This window comes from Telmatherina bonti (assembly GCF_933228915.1).
Source record: "Telmatherina bonti genome assembly, chromosome: 4".
NCBI lineage: Eukaryota > Metazoa > Chordata > Actinopteri > Atheriniformes > Telmatherinidae > Telmatherina > Telmatherina bonti.
Genome location: NC_136622.1, coordinates 23626883 through 23640735, shown reverse-complemented (window position 1 = coordinate 23640735; position 13853 = coordinate 23626883). Strand labels below are relative to the sequence as shown.

The window sequence follows — 13853 nt, the reverse complement described above, 5'->3', positions numbered from 1 at the left end:
CAAGGAAGTGAGAAATGAGACGAGGGATGGCTGTAAGACAATGATACTTGAAGCAAAGGAGGACGAAAGCGTGCAATATTTGATACAGGGAGAAATCCTGAACAGTAACATAGCTCCCTGCTGTTTTTTTTGTTTGTTTGTTTTGTTTTGTTTCAAGTTCAACCTCAACATGACTTAGTTGAGCATCTAATGATCAGGTTAGACTATGTAAAAGTTTTCTCCTGTATATGTGATATTCTGCCTTTTATCACGATGTTTTTAGTGTGATCCACATTTTAGAGGTGCGACGCAAAGCAGATATATGGACAGTAACATGTATATGACAATGGTGACTGTGTTTGACAAAGTGTGTGTACGAATGATCTGCAAACCAAAACATTAAGATCAAGTGAAAAGATGGAAATGAAGCAAAACACTGAAATTTCTGTGGCATGCATCAACCCCTCAATTATCCCTGTTACATCGCAGAAAGCTCTTCGTCACCATGGAGGTGGCAATTTAAAGTGAAAAACCTGTTTTTTCTAACCCATTTCAGTTCAAACCATCAGCTTTGTTAACCCAGCCAAACCTTAACTTTAAACACCCTTGTTTGGGTTTATTATAGGGGGTTTAGAAGGCACTGACGTGAGATGTTGTGCTATTGATAGAGGGTATGTATCTGAGTTGTCCAAAGTGCATAAACAAAGCAGAGTTGAACACTGAAGTTATTTTGGTTGGGATTTTAACGTGATGCTGTGGAATAATTTCGACTATGTCAACACTCTGCACCTTCTCCTAACCATTTTCAGCACACTTTGTCTTTTTGTGCTAGCTTATGTCTCATCAGTGTGGGATCTTGGCCAGGCCTGACGGCAGCTTGTCCTTCCTGCTCCAGCCTGCCAGTGGGGATGAGAATACACACTGAGCTCATCTCTGAACTGCCTGGCTAGTGGCATCCCACAACATAATCCCCATGGGGACACATTACTGGGCCATTAGTCCATCTCTTCCACCTCGAGCACATGCCTCTGGCTCAGCCTTTCTAACTGCAATTTTGCGGTCAGAAATGATCCAGAGTCATTATAATGTATCAACACAAAAAATCAATTGGATTAGTACAAAACCTCCAGCAGTTGTAAATCTCACCTTTATCCCTCATTTACTCTCGTGCAACATTCAAACAGACAACAACCCCCTATCAGTACTTTTCCTCTCAGGAAATCGTTGCCAGATTGGACCCCGCACATCAGGACAAAGTTTTCCTCCATCTGACAAGGAGGCACTTGACTCTGTTATTGTTTATGAAGAGAAAGCTGGGGTCAGGTTCACAGGCTGGGAGAGAGACAGAGAGAGAAAGTTTGTTCCAGCTCCAGCCCCAGGAGAGAGAGCATAATTCAGACGTGTTTGTGCTTCCCTAATTCCTTTTGATTTAGCAGAAAATTGCGAGCTAAGCTGCAGTGCAGAAATATTTAACAGGCCTGAGCTTCTCTGTCTCACCTTGCCGCCTCTCATAAACTTGTACCAATGCTATACCGTGATTTTTGAGTGGACTTTTATGTGAAAAAGGTGAAAACGTGGCTCAGTCTGACATCAGCAGCCTGTCTGTGGAGCTCTAAGCAGAAACACAAAAGTCTCCAAAAGGAGCTTAGCTTTAACACTAGCTTTGCCATAAACACTGAGACTGTTTTCCCAAGCTTTTGATGAAATAGCACTTTGCAACAGATTTTGCTAATTCTAATAGTTTCAATTCCGACAGGGATTTTCCTGGTTTGTTTACTTGTTCTTTAGCATTAATGGGGTCAGGTGAATTAACTGTGGCATTCTCCATCTGATGTCACAAGCCTGCAGAGGTTCAACTTTGTGCGAACAAAACCTGCATCTGTCAACAAACAGAGAAGTTATTTTAGTTTGTAAAAGGTTTTTGGATACTTAAGAGTGATTTCTAATCTTTCAAAAGTCATTTATGACTGAGAAGCATCACAGATTTGATGACGGATCACGCCGTAGCCAACCATAGAGACAACATAAATGCACAAACATGGGAATAAAGGTAAGGATAGTTGCAATTGTGTGTGTGTGTGTGTGTGTGTGTGTGTGTTTGCATATGTGTGTGCTTTATTCCAGCGCTGTCTCAGCATTCTCTCTTTTACACATGTGGTTCATATTTAGGCCATAGTGCTGCTCCACTGGACGATTTGGCTCTGTTCTCCAAGTCCCACATTCCCTGCTTTATTCTCTATTACCTCTGCTGTGCCCTGTGTGGTGCATGGCTTCAAACATAATGGATATTTAGATAAGCATTTGGTAACAACAATGTCTTGTAACTGTGAAATTCTACATATTATGGACAGAAAGCATTTTTTTTGTGTGTTGATAAGATGCATCATTTGATGTGGAGACTCTGCTGGGCACTGAGAACATGACAGCTTTTTCTTTAAATAATCTTCAATGATAAAAAAATATTTTGCCATAAAATATTTCACACAACATTTTATATGTGTTTATATGGTTATGCTGATAAGAAGTAGCCTAAATAAATAAAACCATATATTTAAATGTAATAATCAGATTTCAGTGGATCGTGAAAGAAGACACCATCATAAGTTGGTTTTGTTTTTCTCTGTGGTTACAGATGGACTCCGCACAATGAGGCTGTCCACTTTTCAGGAGTATCATGACTCTTCATACACACCGCGCGCACCTTTCTCCAGCCGATCATCCCTTTTTAATATCACCCTCCTCGTCAAACTCTATAACCTCTGCTTCTGCCCAATGAGCGTCGGGAGCTGTCAGAGGCAAACCCTCCCTCGTCTCATTCTCTCTCCCCCTCTCTCCCTCAACTCGGACTCTATCCACAGTGCACTACTAAAGGAGAGGTCCGGCGTGAGCATCCAACCCAGCAAAGAGTCCCGCAGCAGACAGAAGAGCAATCGCTCGATCTGTACCAGCTTTTAGCTCCAGCTCTGAGTCGGACCATATTTTTTCCACTGTGAAAAGAAAGAGAGAAAAAAAAGACAGAAAAGGATAAGTGTCCAGGGATCTGAGAGAGGCAAAGCTACCCACACTTGTTGCTCGCCTCATCAGGTAAGCCTTCCGTTGGAGGCAGAAGTTCTCAGTGGACAGTCTGGTGCGCACATGGCACCGAAAGCGCGCTGCTCGCTCCGCTGACAGCCTTTCAACATGGAATCACACACTGGATAATGAAGCCCACCAACTTTATTGGTGCATAACTTCTAAATTCTCTGTATTGAAGCTAGGATTTTTCTTTGTGACCTTATCCTATTGGTGGGGTGGAAGTGAAGAGCCATGCTGGGTTTAAACAGGATTCTCAGCCACCGGTCACCTCGGATTCAGAGCTGTGGTTCGCCGGGATCAAGACTGTCATCTCGGTCTCCTTCAAGTCAGAACCCTGGTGCCAGTTCGAGGATTTATTGTGCGTGTCTGTTGCTGCTACTGCTCGTGACACCTCGGGTGGACTCTTCATGGTGGTGAGTGGGCATCTATCACACATGCAGGCCCATGCCAGACTGCAACCACCATTTACTGGTGCTTTACATTTTAATCAGCGCAGTACTGAGACGTTCCATAAGGATGAAATGTATCGTTATTATTGTGATTATTAGCATAATAATTTTGATTAAAAGTAATAGTTTAAATATTACTACAAAGGAGAAGCTAGAAAGAGCAAAGAATAATATTAATATTATTATTATATTATAATATAATAATATAATATAAGAATAATATATTATATTAATATATTAATATTATATTATGGATTTTTCCATAGATAATATCTATCTATCTATCTATCTATCTATCTATCTATCTATGAAAAATCACCGATCTATTATATATTAATTGCATTCCAATTCAGATCAGTGATTTTCCAGCAGCAGTCAGACAAGGCCAGTATGAGGGTTAAAGCTGATTTATAGTTGGCATCGCTTTTCTCAACAGTGCTGTTCCTCCAAAGTTATTGGCAACATTTTTGACGTTATCATTCTTTTTCTTATTTGCACATTTTCCCTGCAAATAATCCAGATGCACAGCGGTTTGGTAAGGAGAAGAAAATAGAAAGAAAATCGATATAATTGCCACTAAAGCGTAATTTCCATGGAAAGTGACAGGAAATATCCTCTTGAAGTGTTTTTCTGTCATAATTTAGTTTAATTTAAAATGCCCCTCATTTTTGAAAGAGAGAGCCAAGAAGTACGACGGTGCGCAGAGAATTGCCTAAATTATGAGTTTGTGAATGAGATTCGAGCTCCTTTTACGATTTTTTGCGTCAAAAATGCATTTTCCTTGCGTCAGTTTGTTGGCCTGCCATGTTGAGCAATAACAACAGAGCGATAAATTTAATTTATGTCGGCGCTGTTGGCTGAGCGCGCGTGTATGGCTCAGCTGGAGCTTGCATTGGACAAGGCAGAGCAGTCATTAATTCACCAGGTACCATCAGACCTCTCTCTCCCCCACGTCTCCCTTCTCTGTGCACACGCACACGCACACACACACACACACACACACACACACACAGGCACAAGCAGAGGTGAGTTCACATTAACACCAAAAGCAGCAAACTCGGGTATAGGTAAGGGGTTAAATAAGAGATGTCATCTGCGCAGTAACGAGTGAAAACGTTGGTGTGTGTGAGTGTGTTTATAAGAGAAGTATCAGTGAGTGGGCGGGTTTGGAGGGTGATGGAAATGCATGATAGCTCGTGAAGATTAAAAGCAGTTATAGGAGCAACAAAGACAGTTTGAGCTGTCATTGGTGAGGATTTAGAGATCAATGTTAAATATGAAATGTAGTATTTTTGTGGGCAGATAATGAGGATGATCCTGTGTAGTAATAACGCTGACACTGCTGGGGATATTCAAAACTAGATATTTCTGAATAATCACAATATATATTATCAACAACAGAAAAACAGTCTGATTTCTCATTTAAGGTTATTTTCCAAAATAGAAGTTTGCCTGTCTGACTTATGTTTAATGCTTGTCAAACATTATTTGTTTGAGTCAGTTGACTTGTAAGGAGTTTTATTTTACATATAAGATGATTATTAAAATTTATAATGCAGCGATATTAAGACTGATATAAGTATTACTCAATTTACCTTGAAAATATTTAAACAGTGCCCCATAACCTTTTAAAGCCCTACCTCAGAAAAACAGGGAAGAAAAGTCTGATTTTTTACAAATCTGAAGTCATTATTTGACCCTTTAGATTTGAAAAGGGATTATCAATGATTTTTTGAACTTTTACTATTTATTAACATGTAATAGGTCAAAATTATTATAAGCTGGTCTTTTGCTTCCTTATACACGGGAGAGAAGTGTTGTGTAAAATAAGATTTTTAGTGTCGCAAAATATCTCAGAAACTATATGTAACAATCATCATATGTTTAGCTTTACATGGATAAAGCAGTTGTGGATGCATAATCTCGTGTCAGTATAAGGTTACATTATTCCTATTTGGCTTTGATTTGTCTTCCTCTTGTGATCCACTGCTCCCTGGACTTTACAGCATGTTGTTTTAGACCTGTGGATCATGATTTACTGTCCTATAAAGTCCACAAGTCCTCCTTATTCTCAGAGAGTCAGAGAGAGAAAATTAAGTGTGAATTGTGGCTCTGGCACTTTCCTTTGATGAGCACTCCGCTCTTTTTCCTTCTCTCTAATCCCACTCTGGGGAGTATTGAGGCTCCGGTCTCCATCCTTTAGTCCGGTCTCATAAAACACGACCACACAGATTCATGCTCCCTGGCCTCCCTTCGCTGACCCGCCAAGATACCCGCCAGCACCAGGCTGCGAAGGAGCCTCATGCACAGGCACACAGAGGCATGTTGCAATTAAAAAAAAAAAAAAAAAAAAGTTCATTTCGGGCAAAGTCAGTGATGATATTATGACTTGGAGAAAGATTTGAATGAAGCGTTGAGTAAGATGAGAGCAATCAGACAAAGGAAAGGGAAGAGTAAAGCGGGTAAATGGGGTTTGAGTTTGACACGGTTATTTGAGGCCTCCAGACTTTGTGCTCTGATTTGTGACGACATGTCAACTATCCCACTGGGAAACATTTAAACACACATACACACACAGGTCTTGTGGGGAGAGGTTAAGTGCTTATTTATTTGGAGAGCAGTGTAAATGGTTTCCACTCCCCTCCTACTCGCAAACCTTAAACTGTTAAGTGTAGTGAACTCTGACTCACAGAGGACTTTTACTATAGCTCTACTTCATGCCACTCACAACCATTTGAATACACACATTTAAGAGCACTGGAGTGTTGGAGTTCATTTCCAACTTGTCTAAATTGGAGCAAAAAAATTGTTAATTGACTTCAACCAGCTCTCCTTGTATCTGGCCTTCTCAGGTATATTGGTGCACTAGGGGCCCGTGTAATCTGCGATAACATCCCTGGCCTGGTGAACAAACAGCGGCAACTCTGCCAGCGTCATCCTGACATCATGCAGGCCATCGGTGAGGGCACCAAGGAATGGATCAGAGAGTGCCAGCACCAGTTTAGACACCATCGATGGAACTGCAGCACACTGGACCGTGACCACACCGTTTTTGGACGTGTCTTGCTCCGGAGTAAGTCTGTGTGTGGGCACATGTACGTCTGACTGATAACTGACTGTGAGGCCAAATGGCAAAGATAGCAAGTCTGAACCATGCAAAGCACCCCTGTTCACTTTTACTGGCTTATCTTTCTCTCCTTTTCATGTTTTTCTCATCTTACTCAGCCCCTTCTTTCATCTCTCCTCCTCAAGCCTTGCGTACGCTGGTGCTCCATGTTTATAGTCACTAATGGACTGTTGTAATGCCTTACGCCTGGTCAATAAACAGACAGGCTACAAGACGTGGGTTTGTCGTCATTTTTTTTTTCCACTCCTGTCAAACTACTCTGCTTTGTAACACAGTTGAGCATAAACACACATACATAAAAACAGGCATGCATGCACATTCACATATTCTTTGAGAAACTGTACTTGTATTATTTCCTGCAGACAAAAGCTCCAACATACCTGCAGGCTCAGTGGTTTTAAAATAGTGAAACTTTACTGCAATTTTACAGTGAATCGTAACCTTAGTTTTATTTTGATAATGATGCAATGGTGGCTAGATATGCTCCGCACTGACACAGCACTGCATCTGCAAGCTGCTGAGGAGTCACTGTGATGGAAAATCTTCAGCAGTGACACAGATCAAGCCTTTTTTCTTCTGCTGTATGTGTGCATGGCAGGTTCCACGGCTTGTTATTGTGCCTCATTGAGCCATCCCAAGCATGTGTGGGGGCCGGCGATGCATGGAGAAAAGTAGCAGATATGGTGATACTGGCTCTGTGTGTGTGTGTGTGTGTGTGTGTGTGTGTGTGTGTGTGTGTGTGTGTGTATGTGTGTGTGGGGTAGAGGGGCGTTTTCCGGGGGGGGGGGGGGGAATAAACAGTAATGTAGATGTAAATATTTAGAGAAATATTCTCACTGTCAGACAAACAGCGCAGGTTTGAAAGATGACCAGCGACTACCCTCCTCTGTGCTCCCCCCCCCACACACACCCATACACCCCCTCTGCACCCACTTCCCCCATCTCTATACCTCAGAGATTAAACGGGACGACTGCAGTGAATAGAGAAGAAGCAGGTTAGATAACACTAACTGCTTTGACCCGAGCTGGTTCAGGTTCGCAGAGGAACGCCTGTTCTGATATAAAAATGTCCTGAACTTGGTTTATTAGTGATGCATCAGTAAACTCTGTTATTTAAAGAGCTGTAACTCAGAGTTATTATTTAATTAAACTAAAACCTTCTTCTCATTAATCATAAGAAGTCATTGCATCACTTGTGTGCAGGATACAAACCAAACTTAAGGATGAAGATAGGCGAGAAAAAATAGTCAGTAGTCAGAAGAAAGTTTATCCTCTTGGGCTCTAAACATGCTGAAAAGGTTTCCCAATTCCACTACTGCATGGGAGGAAGTGACTTGTAGACTTCTTCATGAGAGCATGGATATGCTGTGCAGATCTCATATCAGCGTACAATTCTTGCATCTATTCATTTAATTATAACCTAATGTTAAGTGTTGATGCTTCTCATATACATGTGAATTATGTGGCTTATTGGTGGCACTCGACAATAGATGCATGCTTTGGCCACTAATATGATCAGGGTTATTGCATATTTGGGAAAACTCAAAGTAAATTCAGCACAAACAGAACCAGCAGGTTTTTTCTGATGATTGTCATGTTTTGAAGGATTGGCTCAAGGCAGCTGCTCCAGGGCTCAGCTGTTACTAAGATCACAATGACCCTGAGTATCTTTATCAAATCTCTTGCCTTATAGCTGTTCAAGTATCTTGCTCTTGGAAGACAGACACATCGAATGATCAAGTGAGTGGACCCAGGGAAACGGGGCAAGTTAGTGGGTACTTTCACAAGCAGCTGATCATTTCAGATTGAGCATTTTCTTCAGGTATAATATGTTTACGTTTCAGAAACTACGGTTGGGGAAGTTCTTCCTCTCTTGTTGTGTTTTGCATCATTTGCTTTCAGAGCCACTGTACAAACTAACCGGTGTACTTCATCTAATTATCCCAAAGTCTTTGGCCCCTCAATACTAAAGAGACCAGGAAAAGAAAGATGAGCACAATGATGGATAATGTTCTTATGACATCACCCTGCTGCTGATAAATGGGGTATCACTGCGTCTGAATTTAAACAATTTACGTGAGTAGAGGAGAGGCCCACAGCCAGGATTATTTCCATCATAATATTTAAACAGGGCTGCTCCATTCTCTGCATCAGACCTGAAATGCTCCGTCAGCTGCACCTTCGTGTCCTTACGACTCCCATCTAGGCCTTGTTATGGCACTATGTATGTATATTTGCATAACATTTGGGCTGCAGCGCACTACGTCTTTGGCTCTCAGAGAATCTACTCTGTTGCATGATGTGAGTAACTGCAACTTCTGTATTCAGAAACAGATGTTTGTTGCTCTAACCTCTGTCACAGCCTAACCTCTGTTTGTATTTTTTGTTTCCGTGTTCACTGTGTCTCGCTCTCAGGTAGTCGGGAAGCAGCTTTTGTCTACGCCATCTCCTCAGCAGGAGTTGTGTACGCACTAACTCGCGCCTGCAGTCAGGGGGAGCTGAAGACGTGCAACTGTGATCCTCACAAACGTGGACGAGCCAGAGATGAAAGAGGAGAGTTTGACTGGGGCGGCTGCAGTGATAACATCAACTACGGGATCAAGTTTGCCAAAGCCTTCATAGATGCCAAAGAGAGAACGGTCCGAGATGCTCGAGCACTCATGAACCTACACAACAACCGATGTGGGAGAACAGTAAGTGTGTGATTTCTGAGCAGTAATGTGTGGAAATTTAAAGCAGAAAGCAATGATGTTAAAATGATGCTATTGTGTAAAGAAATGCCTGAGCTTAGGAACATTATTAGTGAATATGGTTAATTGCAGCATCCATGGTGGAAACTAAAGTCCAAAAATGTAAATAAGACATAAAAAAGGTCCGAACACGGGCGATCTTCTATGAACCCAAACTCACTGAACATTTTTACAGATAGAAATCTGAATAATCTGAATAAGACAGATTTTGAAATGATTTGAGGCGCTAATAAAAATCATGTGTTTTGTAGAGAAGGCTTTTCTAACACATTATTCGTCACTACACATCTCTGCATTTGTAGAACATGTAACACAAAATTGAATTATTATTGAAGTAATGTCAATAATTCACTCTTTGACATTCAGGCAGTGAAACGCTTCATGAAGCTGGAATGTAAATGTCACGGTGTGAGTGGATCTTGCACGCTGCGGACATGCTGGATGGCCATGTCAGACTTCAGGAAGACGGGCGACTACCTGAGGAAGAAATACAACGGGGCCGTTGAAGTGACAATGAATCAGGATGGGACAGGTTTCACTGTGGCCAACAAAGCTTTCAGGAAGGCCACCAAGAACGACCTGGTCTACTTTGAGAACTCTCCGGATTACTGCCTGCAAGACAAAACAGCTGGTAAGACAGCAGAGGGAGAGCAGAAGAGCAGTTTCACGTTGATGGATTGCCCCAACTGTGTTATGTTTTAGGGGTGCATGTTGCGTGTATGCTCATGCATGACTGGTGTGTTTTGTGTGTGTGTGTATAATGGTAGTCAGATAACATAGCAGGCCTCCCCTGTGATGTCGGTGGAAGCTAATATCCTTGTACCCCGAGGACATAGTCGTTCTGTGACCACCTGACCTCTGTCAGTGTCTGTCAACACACACATACACGCACAACCCTGTGGTCAAGAGATGTCTCGATCAACCTTTACACAATGTACCTGATCGTATATGACTGTTTCCAGTTGACTGTTTGATGGATGAAACACTGCGATCAACGTTGTGGGATGTCTGACATGAGCACCTCCATCATTCAGAAGTTCTTCCCAATTTGTCTTTGTGCTCACACACTTTATCCGCCTCTTTCTTCATGCCATCATCCCACACACACCCCCCAACAGCCACCCCCTTTCTCACCTTCTCAGTGGAATCCAGAGCCTAGGGATACAAGCAGCTCATTTAAAAAAAAGTCACTTCTCTCTGTCTGTCACAGTCTTTTTCCCTCTCTGTCTGTCTGAACTAAGCGTAGCTGGAGGGCAGAGTGGGCCTCAGAGTGTGAGAGCCTGTCTGTCTGTCACGCTCCACTGTCCATTTAACCCTCACACACATAAACACACACACAGAGGTGCTTCAAAGGGAGCAGTGGCTTGGGAAAGGCAGTGTAACTATAGGACACTCTACCAACACTGCATAGTTGTGTGTGTGGGTCTGTTGTTCTACGGGCAGCTTGTTGTGATAGGTAGCAGTTCAAACATGGAGCTTCTCACACCAAACATGAGCTCTAATCTCTGTGGGGATGACATTCACATAAGATACACACACAATATGCAACTGCATTAGGTAATAACCAAAACACGGCGAGGCATTCAACACTTGCGATTAGCATGTTCCACCGAGCCAACAACCAAGTGCATATACAGGAACTAAATCAAAGAAAAAGATCTATGATCAGCCTGAAACATAAGGGATGATATATCGCAGGCATACATATTTTTATAGAGCATCTTCATGTTCATGCAATTTGTTAGTTATGGTTAAAAAACAGAAAAAAAGTGCAAAATTGTTTTTCAGTGATGCTGTTTTTAATCAGCACTTCTTCCCACTGAAGTCTTGATTTGTTGCCACATTCACATCTTGTCTGAATTCCCGAGCCATAAAAAACATGTAAATCTGCTTGTGTTGTTCTTCTGAGACCATCATTTTTATTTTATTTTAATTGAAATCAAACCCGTTGCCTGGAGAGAGGAATGACAGGAGTGTCAACTTGGCTACAATTATTTCAGCTGATCAGGAAAATGTTTTGAAGCAGATAGTTTGTGTTGGTTTCCATCTGGTTTCTAAGTACTCAAAAATGTATTTCTTTTAAATGGTGCGAAACTGGGTTGACGTCTAACCTTTCCCAACTCAGTGATGGATACTGGTAAAACTGTTGGAGCATAAATGCCACTGTCTTCACTGAGGCTGGAGTAATGACGTAAACATGTTTTGTTACAATGGATTAAATAAATGTAGAGGATCTGTGTATGAAAAAATATAAATTTTGCATTTCAGAAAGAGAGATCAAACTGAGGAGCAAATTCTGGTGGAACTTTAATAACCCTTGATTTTAGCTGCATAGAAAGAAAATCTTTAGCATGGATTTGTCATTTATTATTTCCTCAAATGCTTGGGTGAAAGACTGTAAACTTACAATTATTTCACTTTTGGTTTAAAGGTGGAGTATGTAAGATTTTCAATATTTAAAAAAAAAAAAAACTAATAAAATAACTACAGTCATAATTAGTTAATTAGTTATTATCATAATTAGATAGTTTTTTGAACATGTAGGTTCCAGTCTGTCCATGTTTGATGCGTTATTAAATTACAAGTTTAATTAATGACAAATGACAAAAAACACTTTTTTTTTTACTGGTAGGCAAACATTTAAGAAGGGTCTTTGTCATTAATTAAACTTGTAATTTAATAACACGTCAAATATGGACAGACTGGAACCTACATGTTTTAAAAAAAACTATCTAATTATGATTGTAGTTATTTTTTTAGTTAATTTTTTTTTTTTTTTTTTTAATATTGAAAATCTTACATACTCCACCTTTAAGATAAATCAAATAAACTAATCTATTAAACATCTTTTTATTCAAAACTCTTTGAAATTCATCCTGCAGGTTCCCTGGGTACAGCTGGAAGGGTCTGCAACAAGACATCGCGTGGCACAGACGGCTGTGAGGTCATGTGCTGTGGGCGGGGCTACGACACCACCAGAGTCAAGCAAATCACCAAGTGCGAGTGCAAGTTCAAATGGTGCTGTGCAGTGGAGTGTAAGGACTGTGAGGAAGCTGTGGACATACACACATGCAAAGCCCCCAAACGAGCAGAGTGGTTGGACCAGACCTGAGAGTACACCCCCCATCTACCCCTTATTAATGCAGCCCCACCCCTTTCCCCTTTGCAGGACAACCTGTGGAACAAGGCATTTTGGGAAACCCTGTCCAAAAGTCCTCTGCATCTCTGCCCTCCCCTTCCCCAACCTCAACATTGCATGGCTTTTCTACATGTTTCAAAGCACTAGAATCCAGTACCCATCAATACGACTTCATACCCGTTAGCCGCTGTTTTTGAACGGTGTGACTGAACTCCTGGGATCAGATGAACAACGACACCAGTGGTACCATTTTGGCTTTTATCACAGGTTCAGTCCAGATGGCCAGTTTCCTCGTGCGTGGGTTTTAAGTGGTTTGCTGCTTTCATGATGCTTTAAAGACAAAGTTTTACATTAACTGAGCCTTCAAACATATCCAGTATTATTACAACAACATCATATACTCACATAAGTTTGCTTCAATTTTGAGGGGACAAACACTTTTATATACTAAAAATAAAAATAAAAAACACCTAAACAAAATATATAAAATAAAAAAATTACTCATCTGGACTTGGAAAATTAGCTTGATAAGTGCAATTTGAGAAGTGGGCATCTTAACATAAATTTGGCTATGTGTGGCCAAACAGTGGGACTACCAGAGAGCAAGGACATGGACCAGATGAACAAATGGACAGAAGCGTCATAGGAACTTTGAATGGAAGTGCACAAAACAATGGAAAGGAAAGAAAAAGAAAGCTGTTTAAGGTGATATAAAGTGATTTATTTAATTTGTAAAGTGTTGTTTCATTTCTCATCTGTGGATGAGACTGCACTACATTGGCTAACACTGGGAGAGAGAAGAGCACTCCCATTACTGTGATTTTATGATTTAGTCTAGTTTCCAGCGTGTACGACAACAACCTGCTGCTGAGAAGAAGACAAAGAAAACTAAGGCCTTCGGGGTCACACATTTACAGATTTTACTTCTCTGCTCTCCAGCTTGCTTGTATAACATTGTGTATATTGCTTTATCTAAACAGATGTTCTTATGAAATATATGGTGTATTGGTAAGATATTGTAATCTTTGTGTTTTGTTTAGACATGCAAATATGTTGAGGTAAATCATGCAGAGTGAATGAGTAACAGAGCAATATATAGTTCAGAAGTCTTCTTCTATAGCATGAGGTGTTACTATTGTTACACACACCATGTCTGTTCCTCACAGACAGGAGCACTAATAATACAATATATGTCAGTAACAAAGGCTGATTCTGTGTGGATTGGGGTGGAGCGTGCTATATCAGTCAAGGGGAGGGAAGTGTTTGATTAAAGGCCCAGCCTAAAACCCCAACCCCTCCTGGTCCTAACCCACCCCTCACTATGAGGAATTCCA

The 13853-nt window shown here is 41.1% G+C and overlaps 1 protein-coding gene across 1 annotated transcript; it reads left to right on the top strand.

The window, feature by feature from the left end:
- Positions 1–2861: 2861 nt before the first annotated feature.
- On the top strand, positions 2862–13456 carry LOC306755033 (protein Wnt-2b-A). Its single transcript, XM_079239252.1, has 5 exons — positions 2862–3467; positions 6356–6576; positions 9046–9323; positions 9747–10011; positions 12263–13456. The coding sequence occupies exons 1-5, from the start codon at positions 3286–3288 to the stop codon at positions 12490–12492; spliced, it is 1176 nt and encodes a 391-aa protein (XP_079095378.1). The 5' UTR covers positions 2862–3285; the 3' UTR covers positions 12493–13456.
- The last annotated feature ends 397 nt before the right edge of the window (positions 13457–13853 follow it).

What these genes read in the sequence shown, in the direction of transcription:
- LOC306755033 (XM_079239252.1), top strand. Translation starts at nt 3,286, where the DNA reads ATGCTGGGTTTAAACAGGATTCTCAGCCACCGGTCACCTCGGATTCAG. An exon ending in TGGACGTGTCTTGCTCCGGA is followed by an intron (nt 6,577 to 9,045) that starts GTAAGTCTGTGT and finishes TCTCGCTCTCAG; the next exon opens with GTAGTCGGGAAGCAGCTTTT. An exon ending in ACAACCGATGTGGGAGAACA is followed by an intron (nt 9,324 to 9,746) that starts GTAAGTGTGTGA and finishes TTTGACATTCAG; the next exon opens with GCAGTGAAACGCTTCATGAA.